The sequence below is a fragment of the Diuraphis noxia genome, unplaced genomic scaffold (assembly GCF_037042655.1).
Source record: "Diuraphis noxia isolate RWA-SAM2 unplaced genomic scaffold, SU_Dnox_SAM2 contig0003, whole genome shotgun sequence".
Taxonomy (NCBI): Eukaryota; Metazoa; Arthropoda; class Insecta; order Hemiptera; family Aphididae; genus Diuraphis; species Diuraphis noxia.
In genome coordinates this window covers 72,597,747-72,615,437 of record NW_028301713.1, presented here as the reverse complement: position 1 = coordinate 72,615,437, position 17,691 = coordinate 72,597,747, and the positions used below count along the sequence as shown (strand labels likewise).

The window sequence follows — 17,691 nt, the reverse complement described above, 5'->3', positions numbered from 1 at the left end:
CGCGTCACACTCTCGCACACTCCCGCACGCGCTAGCGCAGGCACACGCACACGGGCACTCGGGACCGCACGCGCGCACACGCAAAAGTATACACGGTCCAACACACACACGCATACACATACACAAACACGGGCGGCCGCGCGTTCACAAGCACACGCACACAAGCGCGGCGTACAAACTGTGTAGGGCGCGCGCGCGTGTGCTGCGGGCCGGCAGGCGGGCGGCGGCGTCGACTTCAGCGACTATATCCTCGACGGACGTCACGGGCTGTACGCGGGCGCCGCGCACACGCACAACACCGCCACGGCGTATGCGGTGCTACGGTGGTGGCGGTGGTGCCGCTGGGCAGCCGACGACGATGACGACGCCCCCGCGCCAGTCGGCGAGGCCCTTCCGTCGACTCGTCGGCGTCGATAAAGTGTCACACGGGGGGCGCCATCTGACGACCAACGCCGAGAGTGTTCCGCAACCAGCTTTTACCGTGTGCGCAATAGCCGCGCGAGTCTGTATAATAATATAATTATAGCTGATGCCGTCCGTGGACGGCGTGTACCGTATACAAAATATCCAATTGAGGGAGAAAAAAAAAATAATGATATAACGTTATATTGCACACCAATGCGTATGTGCCTATTTCAGGAAAGTTCGTTGAAAAGTGTTTTATTGCAGGGTGGCGTGGTGGGAGGGGGCATATCAGCGGCAAGTTCACCGGAGCGGGACGTATATGTATAATGTATAAAATACGAATTTACAGAGCTGTACCGTCGTGTTTATACATATATATATAATATATATATACATATTATATTGTAAATGTGTATAGATATTTATGGGTAATTGGAGTAATTTCGAAAGCAGCGGGGTTGATCAGGGCCGGTCTTCCGTAGATCCAGTGTCTATAATGTTAACTTATACAAAGTTGTATATGTATAATATTGATACACAATTTATACATCTATATATTATATAAAAGCGCGTGGACTAAAGTGTGTATATACAGTATCCGTTATTAATGCGGCAGACCATTAGCGTAGGTACCTATCTGTTGTGTTCATGACGATACCAACGGACCACTCGTATACAATATATTTTGTTACATAATATTATTTTATTCAGTGTAATTCTATACATTTAAACAATATTATTACATTAAGTTTATCGTTAAAACTTGAAAACGTATATATTATATATATACAACGGCTTGAATCGTGTCTTACTTGAACTAGTTGAACTAATTGAACATCCGTAGACAGTTTTTTACTTCAGATTTTAAAAATTATTATGAATAATGAATATTATCAATTACTTTTTAGACTCGACCAAAATTATTCCATAATATGTGCATAAATTGGTTCTCCTTATAATATGAGAAGAGTATAATAGGTATATACAGATACAATAAGGGGTGTGTAACTATATAAATGTATAATATATTAATATATTATGTTGCACAATGAATTGATTAGATTATTAGCCCTTATATTAGACCTATCGTGGCCATTATAATTTACAAAAAAAAAACATTTTCATAATACATAACTGAACTTAAGTCACTTTATGATATTCAATAGGTGGAACCTACTTTTTATCTGGTGGATACCTACTTTTTCCATTATAAATTTAACGTTTAAATTGCATTAAAACTTTGAGCATAAGAACTAAGATTTCTCAATGTTAAAATATCTAAAACTTGGACATTTAATACAAAGTAGGTATCTCATAAGTACGTTAAATTTCTTGTAGAAATTATGGAGTAACAGATATAGGGGAACTTGTTAGAGGTTCAATGGTTCAAACCCTCATCAAAATAAGAAAAATTAAATTTTATATATACATCACTGAATACTGATTACAGTATAGTTATAGGTATATCACTAAGTTTAACTCACTAAAAAAGCTGTAAAAATAGACAATAACATTTCTGTTACACTCTGTATAGTTTATCATACACCATAGACAGTATGTCTGATAACAATCATTACTGTCTTATTGACTTACATACCTAGTTGCATATATACAGTGTGCATATGTACATATACAACTTGTATAAGAATTTGCCAACCCTTATATTTTTGCATGCAGTCATTACATCTGTCATTTATCATTAATTATATTTTATCCATCATCTATGATAAAATATTAGTCCTACTTTTAGGGTCATGCCGTCATGGGCAGAGAAAAGATATGAATGGGGATGAATAATTTTTATTGGTTTTTCAAGTCATAAAAGTCCGATAACCGATGTGTAATGTGTAAATTATTATTTTCTAAACACCATAAGATTTCCAAAATATGTGATGAACTGATGAACCTATTTATATAATATCATACCATAATACCACACAATTAACTGGGTAGAAAGTTGTACCTATTAAGCACAGTTTTTGGAAAAATAAATTCAACCTACTGGCTAGTAAATAAACTAAATAGACTAAACAAGGTATATATTATAATTGATTTATTCATATTATTTAATCGAAAAATTAAAATATAACTAACAGACATTTTAGAAACAGAAAAACAGACAAATGATGTTATTGAAGGACGAAGAAAAATAAATAGAACAGTTTTGCAAATTTAGTAGGATAATAAATTTGAAGTAATATTACCGAGGGGGATTGAAAAACGGATTGGAGAATTTTGTTTTAGATCACGATAGCATGAAAAAATGCTTATAATTTTTGATTTATTAGGATGATTTTTGGTAAGAGTTTGATCTAGTTTGTACTTTGAGTGGTCAAAAGTATAATAATAAATCCCAGCAGTTTATAAAATAAACAGGAATTACGAAACAAAAAATAAATATGTATACAAATATTTATTAATGCAAATTAATGTTTTATGTATACTAGCAAAATATAATTTTAATTGTTATCAAGCATCCTGCATCATTATAGCAATATTATTTTTATTTTTTAACATGTCTTTACAGAATGTATTTATTATTTTAGTCATTCACATTTTATTTTTCCACGAGGAGGAAAAGGAAACCGTTTATTTTGGCAGAAAATAGAACGTTTCGTTATCTCATTTAGCGGAAAGGGTTCATTTTGATGGAAAAGGAGGTCGTCTACATCAAAACTCCCGAATCATGATATACCATCTTCATTCTTCATATATCATAAATGATCATATACTAAATATAATATTTCATGACAAATAAAATATTTTAAGATAACATAGTCAATGTGTCATTGTGTCAAACGTTTTTTATTCCAGTTAATAGCAATGCAAATTAATGTGCGTAATATGCATTATATTCACACATTTCGATCTTTGTAAATAAAATGCAATTACACCTGATGACTGATAGCACGTAAGGCTGAAGGTATAATGTTCTATACCACCATTAATTTTGTGAAAATGTCATCCTTCAGAATCCATAAAAATATATTGCTGTCTGATTGACAGTAGGTCTGTCAATACTCTGGGTGGAAAAAAATTACGATCTCCCATCTATATAACATTCGTAATTACTAATTAGTTTATACTTGGTTTAATTGTTGAATTATTTTTATAATTTTTGTCTTCAAAATTAACGTTTTATATATGGAATGTGTCAATGTGAAAATTATAATAACATCAACTTCGTAATAAATTGTACATAAAATATAAATGCGTTCAAAACCCATTGTAGTATCACCAGCTGGCAATCGGTATAGAACTATAGACACTCTTGCTAGCTTTGGAGAAAACTTCAAACTTGTATAAATATATGAAATTACTAAATCAACATAATGTGCTAAGAAAAAATGTATTTTACTTAATGTTATCAAGTGTTAAATAGTAGTAGTAGCACTAGTAGCTGAACTATAAATAAAACAAAAATAAACAATACTACTAATAATAATAATAATAATGATAATAATATTTACAAATGATTTTATACATATATTGACATATTGTTATTTAAAAAAGTAGGTCAACATTTCGGTGGTGGATGTTTGTCCCTTGGTCCCTTCAATCCTCGGACAGGATAGTGTAATTTTACTGTATTCGATTTGAATGCAAGATTGCATTCGATAAAAAACGATTCTGAGCGGACGAAGGAACCTATTTTATTTTATTTTATTCGTTTTTATGGACATATACAATTATAAGCACAGCTAAAGAAAGATTTATATATAAATAGGTAATTTATGTAATTATAATCATATAGTTTATAGGAAATATCATAAAAATGAAAAAAAATAAAAAGCTCAAAAGTCGCTCAAACGTTTTGTAAATTTTATCATGTTTAGGTAAAGCTAATATAAGTAATCAACCTAAATTTCAAGTTTTTACGAATGTTTTTAACCAAATTAAAATATCTATAAATAGCTCAAAAATAGCTAAAATTTTCCGAACTTTAAACCGTTAGAAACAAAATACAAAATTCAACAAAAAAGATCTTTTGTCATTTTTAATTTGAAGCAATATTTCTGGTATAAAACGTCGTCCTTAATTATTTAATATTATAAAATCGTGAAATCGTACGTTTTTTCTCCTTTAACCGCTTTTATTTCAAGTACCGTTTCGAAAATCGAAAAATGACCTGTTTAAAGTACCAGTTCAAGAACATTACCTTTTAGAAAAAATGCTACACTTGATACTTTTGAGCAAGTTTAGAGGGAGAAAAGGTGATTACAGATACAGAATAAAAAATAAAAATAAATAAATATCATTGTAAAACCAATAAATTCCTCACTCCACTCAGAATCTAAAATGATTCTATAATTATAATCATAATTTGTATAATTTAACTTTATTTATGAATATTTACAAATGATTCTATACGTAGTTGCTCAATACTTATATTGTTTAAGTCACCTCTTGGTTCTTGGTATACCACATTCAGAATTTTATTTTGTGGTGCAGAAACGTATAAATGGTCAGGTCTTCCAACTCCTAAAAATGTCATATATGACATATATATATATATATATATATATATATATATATATATATATATATATATATATATATATATATATATATATATATATATATATGTGTATATATATATATAGATAGATATTTATAAACAATAATTTTCCACGTGAGAAACATTTTCCAAAGCAACATTACAATAAGTTAAAGACTGGTCTTGGGCTTTGTTTATTGTCGTTTTTTATGTTGTTACCAGTGGCGTATCCACTTTACACACACGTTTGGGGGGGTCAGAACCCCCCCCCCCCCCATGAACCCGAGATGATAAATTAACTTTTACATGAAACACGGTTATTTCTTTAACATTTTTATATTTTAGAATTTCGACTTGAAAATTATATTAATAGTTTGTATAAACACTATAAACGTATTATGTGTGACGAGTGACAATATTTATTTCATATTTAGATAATTTTATAACAATGATAAGTGATCGTTTATTAAAACATAAATCTTTGTTGAAGAGCTTTAATTGTTTGTTTCCGATTAAAGAGAAAGACAATTCAGATACTTTTGAAAATGACGTAACAGATTTAGTAAAAAAATATTCACAATTATTACCATCTTTTTCTCCTTTAGTAGTTATTGCAGAACTTAAATTATGGCGACTTATCTACAAAATTTGTCTAAAATTCCATCTAATTTATCAGAGTTACTTAATAATTGTAATGAAAATGACTATCCAAATGTCTATATACTGTTAAAAATCGTGGCAACTTTACCCATTATAACAGCTACTGCAGAAAGGTCATTTTCGACAATGCGACGATTGAAAACTTATCTCAGAAATACCATGGCAGAGAATCGTTTAAATGGATTAGCTCAACTGAATATTCACAGGAAAATTGAAGTTAATCCAGAAGTAGTGTTGGATGAATATTGGCAAAAAGAAAAAGAAAAATTGATTTAGTATTGTAAATTGTAGTTACATTGTATTGTAGGTGATAACTATTTTAACCCTGACATTCGGACATTAAGTATAATATTATTATGCATTTTATTACCAATGTTTAATAAGTTGTATTTGTTTAAAACTAATAAATTGATGAATTTAATTTTTACGATATATGTTATATTTTTACAATAAAATAAATATCCGATACCACGCGCGAAGTAAAGTATGGTAAGTTTAAATTTTCTGAACCCCCCCCCCCCCCCCCCATAAAAAGTTCCTGGCTACGCCACTGGTTGTTACACATTGCATACAATGATATATTCATTGATTAGTAATATACAATTTATTAGTGTAAGTATATTATGCTTACACCATATACCCAGTTGTCAAGAAGCATCACGTACAGTGGTCTGATTACAACCACCTTAGTGGTGACATTCTTAAATCCTTATACTAGGTACTTATAAGCACTGAGATAGGTACTATTGTATAAATAATACATATACCAACGTCATAAAATATGTGTTATTATTTTTTTTTATACTGTGCAGTGTCCACCAATTTAGGGAACACTGAATTTCTCGGCTGGAATTTGTTGGAATAAATCGAATTTTTTTTACAAGTTAGTGGTATATAAATACACATTTTCAAATAATTTCAAATTTGTAACCCTCTCTGTACGCGCATGCGCAACGCAACTTTTTTTTTTTATAGCAACCGGTATTTTTGATACCAGATTCGGATAGACTGAATTTTTTTAAGTAGTTTTGACCGAATAGCCATGGCTCTAAAACAAAAATTGACTGAATGAGAGCCATTCAAATTTTAAAAAATAATACATTTTTACAATTCGATCGTTATAAAATGCATAAAACCATTTATAATTATTTATTATTGGTTACTTTTTGAATATTTTTACGTTTTTTTTTGTTATACGAGTTATAAATAAGATTAACATAAATAGGGATATAAAATTATTTAATTAAAATTGATTACAACAGTTGTAATTACAGTTTTTTTAAATACAGTTACTGTATATTATGTAAGAATATTCAAAAAGTAACCAATAATAAATAATAATTATAAATGGTTTTATGCATTTTATAATGAGTTGTAAAAATGTATTATTTATTAAAATTTGAATGGCTTTCATTCAGTCAATTTTTGTTTTAGAGCCATGGTTAATTGGTCAAAACTACTTAAAAATTTCAGTCTATCCGAATTTGGTATCAAAATTACCGGTTGCCATTAAAAAAATTAAGTTGCGTTGCGCATGCGCGTACCGAAAGGGTTAAAAATTTGAAATGTATATACCACTAGCTTGTAAAAAAATTCGATTTATTCCAACATATAATCCGACCGAGAAATTCAGTGTTCCCTAAATTGGTGAACACACGATATAATTTATCATACATTTTTTATGTGGTTTTAATTTGTTGTTAAATTTTATGGTTATCTCTTTTCATTAATGACTAGGTAATGATTAATTATTACTACATTCCATTTGTTAAAGACTTAAGAAAATAATTTAAATAAATTAGGAATTATGTTCGAAAATAGTCATTGCTACACGTCCTCGTATGTAAAATTGAAATGTTTTGCCTTTCTGTGGTGGGGGAAGCGGAATTCGGGACGGATCGTTTTTTTTTTATCATTGCGAGAATCTCCATTATTTTATCCACGCTGCTCCAGTATAATACATTAACTATATCAGTAATTATAACTTATAAAGTGACCAATGTGTATAGATTATAATCTATAAACCTTGTAAAGTGACCACCAAAATATCATTTATATCTAAATACTCTACCAATTTTAATTTTTGAATCAGCTTGTTTTTTTTATAAAACAATACAGATTTAATTCATTGTCGGACAAGGCTAAAAATAACTACACATTTATGACTAACTAAAAAGTAAAAATAAATTTATGTTATCATTTTTAAGATATACTAAGTTAATAGTTTAGCTTTTAAAACGAAAAATTAATTTTAATGTCTGATTTGGGTTTTGTAGGTATAGTGTTACTTGAAAAAAACGCGTTCAAAGAAACTTGTTTCAATAATTTTGTTTAATTTTTAAGAACTTAATAAAAACAAAGTTCCTTTTTCGTGGAAGGATCCGAAAGAATATAATCAAATTTCGATCATTTCTTAGAGGAACATGAATGGTTTTATTTATTCTTTATTCCTTTTTTCGTTTATTTGTTCTTAAATAAAGAGAACTTAAATAATTTTTATGGCAAAAGTTTTACTTAAAATATTTTTTATTGTTACAATAGCTATGTTATATGACAGTATACTATATACGATAATATTGACAATGTTTACAAAAATTTCGAGTCAATCACGGCGGTCTTTTTCGTCTTAACCTGTTGAAATAAACAAACTAAACATTGCATAAAACAAAAAAAACTACCTAACTGAACAGTTTATAAATGCAATTTAAAAAATAAAGAGGAATGAAAAATGTTCTTTGTTTCAAAATATTAAAATATTTTTAATATTTTATTAAATCACAACAATTAATTTAAATTTAATCATATAATATTATATATTCGTACTTCGTAGTCTGAACAACAGAGTATATGATAATTTCATATATTCTGTGTACTGAATTCCGATAACATGCACATTCTTAAAATGAAACAATAATGGTCACCAGTGGCGTAACTTGGAGTCAATCCTGGGGGGGGGGGGGGGGGGGGGGGTAAGCAGTAGTAAAACTAAAAATGCATAGATATAACTAATCTTAGTTCGCATTGTGCTATTGTGGTAATAACTAATAACCCGCCATGCCATCACTGTCGTCTATCCGCAATTCCTAGTATTACGATATGAAGGCGCTCTTTTTATAATGATACTATTAATAAAACGATAAATCTATTATTATTAATTATTAAACAATCCATTATGCTGTTTAATTTTGCTATGATAAAATATAAATTGAAATATAAGTTATAACTTTTAAAGGAGGGCAAAACGATACTATTGCCCCCTCAATAAAATATCTGGAGGGGCAGTTGCCCCCTCTTGCCCCCCCCCCCCCCAGATTACGCCTATGATGGTCACAACTATTATTCAATATCAAAACACCCAGTTCCATTTCTATTGAGAACCTACAAGATCTAAAATTCTATAAAGATTTTATTATCTCATTTATCTCTTTATAGATCTTAGAGGTTGAATAGAACCTATTCATTAGCCGCCGTCAAATGATTTACATTGATCATTGCCAAGTTACGATACATGAAACAGCTTTCGGACTTAGAACTAACTTTTACATTATTTGGCTACACTGTTTTTTTATCAAACTATTTTTCAAATTAAAAACTGATAGTAGAATATGTCTATAGGCTAAATTGCCTATTATTTTCAATTTGAAATTTTACTAGCTTATTTAAAATTTAAAATTTTTAATTGGTGAAGATAACAATATAATTAATATTTTGTATTGCAAATTAATTGAAATCAATATTTTTGTACCCTTTTAATTATAATTTATCACATCAAACCTGATGTTGTTATTCAATACTATTATTTATTTTATTTTATTTGCAAAATAATTTTCAGAATTTGTTATTCATTAATTAATGTTTTAAATTAATAGTTCCCTAAATTTTCATTAATTTTTTTTAATATTGTATTTTCATTAAGAAACTAATAATGTCTCTAGAAACTGTTGAACATGCTTTAGCTGAATTCTATTGCAATCAAAATGTTGAAGTGCATAAAATTTTGTTAGATTTCCAAAACTCTGTAGATGCCTGGAACCTAGTATGGAATATGCTGGATACATCTAAGGTAAGTAGTGACAGTGACTACTAGAGGTGACTGTCCAGAATGGAAATTTCTGCCTGGACCATTCCTGGTGAATACCTATTGGCTATTTCTTATTTAATTAATCTTTGTTTTACAAAATTAACTATTCAATTGTAAGAAAAAATTGTGTATCATATTTTAGCCTCATGAGATACAATTTTTTGGTGCTACAACACTTCATATTAAAATCACCAAACAATGGTTGCAATTGAAACGAACTGATTATATACTTCTAAGAGATAAAATATTGGATACCTTAATTAAATACTACAATTCAACAGGACCATCAAATGTGATAAATAAGTTATGTTACTGTGTAAGGAAATATTATTATTACTAATTAGTAAATTCATATTCATGGTTATATAATACATTTTGTAACGAATATGATTTGTTATTGATTTATAAAATAATTATTTAGAAGTTTGTAATATTCCTTTTCTACAATTTCTTATTAGTGCTATTAAATATTTGTTTTTAGCTTTGTGCATATGTAGTCCGTACAGTACCAAATCATTGGCCAGATGCAATCCCACAACTAATGGAAACATTTAGAAATTCTCTATCTCAATCATCAATAAATGTTAGCGTTATGATTTTAGAAATATTAATGGCTTTACCAGACGAGGTAAAATTTTTTATTAATTTTGTAATATTGGTTTTGTTATAAAAATATTATTTTTAGTTTGGTGCTACAACATTAACTCAAACACGACGGAATGAAGTAAGGAGAGAACTTCAACAATCTTCTTTACAAGGTAAATTGTTGTTAACTGATATTTTTAAAATTGTATTATTTATCAGTATTTAAATATGGATATATTATAAATACTATGTATACTTTTTTTATTTATTTCTACATTTTATTTCTAATTGTTTACAAATATTTATTTAGTTTTATCTATTGTGGATAGTATTCTACAGAGCGACAGTTTGGACCCAATTGTAGTGCATGCATTAAAATGTGCTGCATCTTGGTTAGATATAGGTTTTGATCTTATCAAATGTCATCAACTGACAGACACATTTATATCTGTAATTTTAAACCCTGAAAGAAGTCAAGCGTAAGTTTCTTAATGTATCAAATATATTTATGAATATTACAAATAATATAATAATTTAATTGAATCAATTTACCTTAGATGTGTTATATTAGCTATTGATGCTTTAAAATCATTATGTACACACCCTCGTACATCTGTATGTGAGACAACTGTATTTGAAGTTTTAAGTAAAGTAATAATATTATCTGATAAATTATTTCATTTAGAAATTACAGAAAAGCCAGTAAGTAAATAAATTTATATTTATAAACTAATTAATGAAAAATAACAATGATGCTTTGTTTATAGGATGTTGTAGTAGATAAACTTTTTGATCTATTTTTGGGTATTGGTGATCAACATTTTCGTTCAATAGTCCAAGGCCTTTTAAAAGATAACACCAGAGAGCTATGTACAAAGTTTTTTAATTTATATTTAACTTGTACAAACGCACCTGGATATTATCCTGTAAATGAAAATTATAGCGAGAAAACATTTACATTTTGGTTTTTATTACAGGTATTACTTTTGCTTTATTTAACAAAATATTTATTTTTAATAATTTTTTTTTAATTTTAGGATGATTTGTTATCAAATGATGCTGGTCCAGATAATTCATTACTAACTATTGTTAAGCCATTATATATATCTTTAACTCAAGTCCTATTAAAAAAAGTTTCTTACCCCCCAAATTTAGAATCGTGGACTCCAGATGAAAGAGAATTATTTCGATGTTATAGACAAGACATATCTGATACCTTTGTATGAATTTTAAATATACTTATTAATTATTAATTATTATATTATGTATTAAACAATAGTATATTTTGAGTGTATGATGTATATTATTTATAAGGTTAGTGCAACAGTTAGTTGTAGGCAGTTTTATTCTATTATATGTATTTAGGCTTTAAAAATACACCTTCTACCTAACAATATTTTTGCATTTCGTGTACTTTTTTTGATATATTCTTATTGATTTCTGCTAAAAAAAATTGTATATGACTACATTTCTTAATATACTATACATATTATTATTTTTGATATATTTAACATAAGAACAAATATAATATAAAGTAAAAAAAATTAAAATTAAATAAACTTTAAATACTGTTTCAGACTTATTGTTACTTCATCTTACAGTCTGACATGTTAGATGTGCTGCTAACAATCTACAAACAAGTAACACATGACCATGAAACTGCAATCGCACAATGGCAAACTGTTGAAGCATGTTTATATGCTTTCACTGCAATTGCAGAACCTCTTCAAAACCATGACTCTCATCCTCATATTCAACAATTGATGTCATCTCTAGGTTCATTACCATATGAACAAATAGATCAAAAAACTGCTATAGCTGCAATGGATACGATTGGTATTCATAATATTGAAATTATTATATTATTGCATGTTTAATATATTATATTATTTTTAGGAGCATATTATTATTGGATGGAAACACATCCATCTTATTTAGATTTGATAATACCTCTACTAATGATGGGTCTTCATAATAGTAATATGTTTTCCTCAGCCTCTATCGCTCTTAGAGATATAGCTAAAGAATGTAGACAATCCATAGCTCCTTACAATGATGTCATATTAAATACAGCAATGGTAAGAGTTGTATTATAAGCTTGGTGTTAACCTATAGTACATTTAATTTTTAAAACATTTTAGATTGCATTAAAACAAGTAAAGAAACTAAAAGAAGAGCTACGTTTAATGTACACTATTGGAGTTATTTTGTCAGCTATGCCATTTCCAAAATGTAAACCATCTTTGGATATGTTCGTAAACCCTAGTTTGGAAGTTATGACGAGTATATTGGCTATTGAGGTTAATTTATATTTTGTTTTTCAGTTTTTCAGTATTTCATTATTTATTTAAATGTTTAACTTGTGTAGGAAAACACAGAATTTATTAAAAATAGATCATTGCTTCAAAATAGAATCAGAGTTCTTAGTTCATTAGTATCAGCAATTGATCAGAAACATACAGTCTACCATATAATAGAAACGACTACTCCTCTACTGCATATGACTGCAATGAAATACTTTATTTCTTCTCCTGAAGATATGTTATATGCCGTAAGTATATAATTTTTTTTATTTAAATTTGTTGATATATTTACTTATCAAATATCTTACTTTTTATTACATGCTATATGCTGTAAAAAATATTTTCACTATTTAAATATGTAATTGTGATTGTGTTTATTAACACATAATATTGTTATTTTGCAAATTTAAAGTTCATAAAATATTAAAAACCATCTTACCTTTATTTTAATTCTATGCCGTTGTCACAATATAATATATACATTGTCCAGTGAGAGAATGTGCCGATTCTGTTCACCTCCATGTTATCAATATCAATTAGGATTTCACATGAGAGTATGTAGAATAACCGATTTATTTCTGCACACAGTGTTCTCTTGATGGACTCAGTATATCTATCAAGATTTACATAGACCTTTTATTTAGTTTCAATAATATTATATGAACAATGTGTTTTCACATCATTAATTAATGGAAATATTCAGATGGAGTGGTCGAGTGTACTACGGTGTTGGTTCAAACATGCACTATCGCCAGTTTGAATCCTGGCCGAGGTCGGCATCTCTAACTGGACAGGCAACTGTTTAATGGGCAAGACCGCCATCCCCCAACCTGTGTGGCAGAAACCTATAGGTCCTTAATCAGAAATTCTGCTTAATAGGTGCCCAAATTATAGGTCTTAGGGCCTACTCCCAGTAATAGCGCCATATGCGAAAAATAAAAATGAAAATATTTTTAATAGGTATTTATCATGTCATCTGGTATAAATAATCTATTAATTTTGTGCTACAAAATTGTTTTCAGGTTGTATGTGAATTCTTAAAAACAATTGTTTCTAAACTACAAGAAGACTGTTCATTGGCTCTAAATGTGATTATCGAAATTCTAATGATTGGATTTAGAAAATCCCCACAACCTGCAGGAATGATACTTTTCAAAGAAGTAATTTAGCTATTGATTAAACCTTAACTGGGTAATAATTTAATCACTTATGATGTCTTTCATTATTTATTTTAGATAGTAATTATGTTCGGTCGTCAAGAAACATATATTCCACTTATTAAATCTACATATGAAGAAATTTGTATGAGAGTAAAATGTATGTTTGAACAAGTATCTCCTGCTGATCAATTTAGTCTTGGTGATGTAATGGAGTCTTATTTATCTCTTCAAGGACATATATTCAGAAAATGGCCATTTATTGCTGTGGACAATCCAAATGTAGATTTTACATTTGTTTTCAAACTAGGTATTAATTCAACAAGCAAAAGATTTAAATTCATGATGAAAATATAAATATTATTTTTTAGCATCTGAAGCGTTATGTGCAAATGAGATATTTTTAGCAAAAACAGCAACATTCTTTTTAACTGCGTTTATAAGTACAAGCAGAGAAAAAAGATCCTTATTTAAAGTTATAGAAGATAATGGTCAATTCCTTGTTATGAAAATAATATGTATTATTAGTAAGTTGTTAATTTAAATATGTAAATATAATATTAAGTTAATTTTTGATTTATGTACAGAAGGTGATGTAGTAAAAACGAATTTGGATATAATGTGTGAGGTTTTGTTAATGTTAAATAAAAAATATTGTGATAATTTAAGAAGATGGTTTCACGATATTGTCACAGTACAAAATATTGTTCTACCAAATGTAACAGAAGATATGAAATCTAAATTTTTCAAACGTGTACTTAGGTTAGTGTAATAAATGTTATTATGTTATTAATAACTAGACAATTGACAATTACAATAGTAATAATCATTTTTTTTTTTTTAGAGAAAAAAGTAATAAAAAAGCTTTACAAGGCGCAGTCAGAGAATTTTCATTTATTTGTCGAGGTTTAATTCAAATAGATCCTTAAACAAAACTATGAATAGATATTCTCAATTTATTAAAAGGTAATTTTATTATTATAAATAAATCACATTTATTTAGTGTATGCTTCGTCATCAGATGATGATATATTGGCTAGATCTTCTATTTCTTCATGTTCCTTGCCACTTTCTATGCCAGCAAAGTTTTCAAGTAATTCTCGTTTTTTAAAATCGAGTATCAAATTTTGAATATCTTCATCGCTTGGAACAGGTGGTGGATGTATATAACGTGAACTGCTAAACATAGTTGAAATATCTTCATCATCACTGTCAACTTCTTCAAAAGCCTAGAATTAAAACAATTGAGACAAAATATCAAACTATGTTCAAATACTGAAATAATTATCATTTTTCTTACCAAATCCATTTCATCACGAATAGTTGCCTTTTGACCCAAAGCTTCTAACACTAATAAAGTATAAAAATAACAATGATATTAAAAATGAAAAGATTTTAAACCAATAGTTCTAAACATACTCATTTTTTCTTTCTTTGTTTCCATGGCCAACAGAAGACCATCTTCCTCATCCATATATCCATAATAATCAGCGTCTATATTTTTCATAAGTTCAGCTCTAGTACGACGTGGTGGTGGAGGAGGTTCATGCTCAAACAGTTCTCTAACACCTGGTAGATCTTTAGCAGCTCCAAAATATTTGTAACCCCTGTTACCAGGAACTTCTCTGCCCTCATGATCAAGCATCCGTGGTCCCATTCGTAAGAAATCTGGACCACCAAGTTCACGAATTTGATATTCCCAGTGTTTTTTTTCTCGCAGTAATTTATTGATCTCATCATTAAGATCACGTAATCTAAACTCTCCCAATCCAGCTAAAATTAAATGAATTTTAAAAATTTATATTATAAATTAAGAATATTAATAACATATACCATTTTGTATTTGTGCAACTTTTTTTGATATTTCTCTTATAATTTGAACTCTCCATTTTTCAGCTGCCTTCAAGTCTGTGCATTCAGTAGCCAAGTACGGCCGTCGTTCTTCCTTGCCACCATGTTCCTTCACCTGAGCAGCTCTCCATCGAGCTAATGTAGTCCTATGTATAACATTAACATAATTATTAAAAGGTATAGAATGTAAATATTTAATTTTTTGACTTAACCTATTATCTTTATTAATGTAATATAAAATAGAGTAAAATATTTTTTCTGTGATCCATTTTTTTTTTTTTTATTAACTCTTTTACAACAGTTTTTTACAATTGTATGCATATTTTAATTATATTGTATATACCTCTTAATTAAAGTATATTATACCAATCACAATCTTATAATTTGTTACATATCAAAAAAATAAATATCTTTCCATGCAGGGATCAAAACCGGTTAGAACTGTGATTTTTTCATTATTTAATATTGTAACCAAAACTGACACCGAAAGCCTTAAAACACTGGTTAAAAAGCCGTAACTGAAACCCAAGATTAACCTAACCGATTAAAAGTTTTAACTTATATCAGTAACTAATGTCAGTTTCTTAGAATTTTATAAAATTGATTATATTAATTAATATTCTAGTTAAAAGTATTTTCATACAAATAAAATAATATAATGTTTGAATTTATTAATAAAGATCGGGATGCTATTAGATACTCAGTATCACAAAATATTCATTGGTAATACAAATATTATTACCAATGAATATATTATTTTATTGATTCAAAATTAAAAAAAAAATATATCACAAACTCTTAAATTCATACATTTCCATTATAAGGAAGCTACAGTTGACATTTTAAGTATCAATTTTTAATTTTTTAAAGTTACACATTTTTATCAATGAAAATCAGACAAAAGACATACTATCACAAATAAAGAAAATAATGGTGGTTATATTATTTAAATGTATTCCCATTTCCTGTATTCTAACTATTACAACACAAGTACTAAAATAATGATAAATTGTATTTATAATGTTATAGTGTATTATTCATTGCCTATTGAGTATTAGTGATAAATGCGACAAAAATAAAAAAATGTAAATTTCTAACGATTTCTTGGTCTGTCTAAACTATTGTGTGCCCTTAGTAGTAAATAGATAATATTAGTTGGGTCGACAGTTATTAGATGCAGGAAAATAGAACCAAAATTATCAAAAACTGACAAATTTTTTAAACCTTTTTTGGAAACCAAACATTGTAAAAACCGTTCTCAAAACTGAAATCATAACGGTTAAAATTTGAAATGGTTTTGATCCGTTTCCATGAATTCAAATCGTAAAATAACTCACATTGCTTTTTCCGCGTTTCTGGCCATGGCTGACGTTTATGCTTTATTGTTTAATGTTGAAAACTTTTATATATAACTCTGAACATATTCTGAACCACAATACTACATAGTACATAGAAAAAGATATCATTTTTGAGTCAATTATATTTTATCAGGACTCATGTTCAGTGCACCAATTACTATATTGCCTACACTGGATGGATAACATTCGAAACCATGAATTATATACAAACAATTTTACCGTGTGGCGTGTATGGAATATATACGATATAAGCAGTGTCACCACACACAACTTCGCGGCAAAATTAAAAGGAAAGGAGAAAGGATGTCATGTGCATTATGTTTATTTGTGCATATTATTATTATAAGATTTTTTTTTCAGATGCATCTTGCATATTCTGGCATAAGCCATTTGCCGGTTGTCCCATTGTCTTTATGATTTTTAATATGCGTTATAGTGCTAAGTACTGTAATATACTAATGAGAAATATTATAGTATTTTGTAATTTTTTAGTAAAATTTACTACGTACATCGTTCTACAGCTGCTGCTGTTGGCTAAATTAAATATTAAACAATAAATAGCATAGATATCAAACAAAAACTTTGAACAAATGACAATTAAATATTTCTTTTAATATAAACTCTTTCGCACGACTTATGTTTGGGATTGCACACGTGCGACGTGCCCCGGATATAAATCATATACAAACGCATTGAATAATATTTTAATATATTCTATATTTATGTGGCCCAACTAAATAAATATATTATAACATATGTTTTGTTTATGAAATAATGTACGAAGGCAAATAAT

General features: G+C 28.6%; 2 protein-coding genes across 3 annotated transcripts; one reads left to right on the top strand and one right to left on the bottom strand.

Annotated features, from left to right (window-relative positions):
- Positions 1-9,211: 9,211 nt before the first annotated feature.
- Positions 9,212-15,909, top strand: cdm (importin-13-like protein cdm). Its single transcript, XM_015517342.2, has 18 exons — positions 9,212-9,626; positions 9,787-9,960; positions 10,126-10,272; positions 10,330-10,402; positions 10,540-10,708; positions 10,787-10,931; positions 10,997-11,206; positions 11,267-11,449; positions 11,807-12,065; positions 12,126-12,307; positions 12,371-12,529; positions 12,598-12,780; positions 13,555-13,692; positions 13,768-13,999; positions 14,061-14,216; positions 14,277-14,451; positions 14,534-14,655; positions 15,586-15,909. Exons 1-17 carry the CDS (start codon positions 9,489-9,491, stop codon positions 14,616-14,618), a joined length of 2,808 nt encoding a protein of 935 aa, XP_015372828.2. The 5' UTR covers positions 9,212-9,488; the 3' UTR covers positions 14,619-14,655; positions 15,586-15,909.
- LOC107168069 (pre-mRNA-splicing factor ISY1 homolog) lies at positions 14,568-17,037 on the bottom strand. Of its 2 annotated transcripts, none has more exons than XM_015517343.2 (5): positions 16,878-17,037; positions 15,523-15,686; positions 15,109-15,462; positions 14,990-15,039; positions 14,568-14,918 (listed from the first exon to the last, which is right to left on the bottom strand). In XM_015517343.2, exons 1-5 carry the CDS (start codon positions 16,901-16,903, stop codon positions 14,685-14,687), a joined length of 828 nt encoding a protein of 275 aa, XP_015372829.1. In that variant the 5' UTR covers positions 16,904-17,037; the 3' UTR covers positions 14,568-14,684. The 2 variants fall into 2 exon arrangements, with proteins under 2 accessions (XP_015372829.1, XP_089081115.1); XM_089224989.1 differs by lacking the exon at positions 16,878-17,037 and adding an exon at positions 16,765-16,799.
- Between the last annotated feature and the right edge of the window lie 654 nt (positions 17,038-17,691).

Excerpts from the sequence above, each read along its gene's own strand:
- cdm (XM_015517342.2), top strand. The coding sequence starts at position 9,489 with ATGTCTCTAGAAACTGTTGAACATGCTTTAGCTGAATTCTATTGCAAT. Across the intron at positions 12,066-12,125 it reads AGCTGCAATGGATACGATTG|GAGCATATTATTATTGGATG; the intron begins GTATTCATAATA and ends TATTATTTTTAG. Across the intron at positions 14,452-14,533 it reads TTTTTCAAACGTGTACTTAG|AGAAAAAAGTAATAAAAAAG; the intron begins GTTAGTGTAATA and ends TTTTTTTTTTAG.
- LOC107168069 (XM_015517343.2), bottom strand. The coding sequence starts at position 16,903 with ATGGCCAGAAACGCGGAAAAAGCAAT. Across the intron at positions 15,463-15,522 it reads AGTTGCACAAATACAAAATG|CTGGATTGGGAGAGTTTAGA; the intron begins GTATATGTTATT and ends ATTTAATTTTAG. Across the intron at positions 14,919-14,989 it reads TTCGTGATGAAATGGATTTG|GCTTTTGAAGAAGTTGACAG; the intron begins GTAAGAAAAATG and ends TTTTAATTCTAG.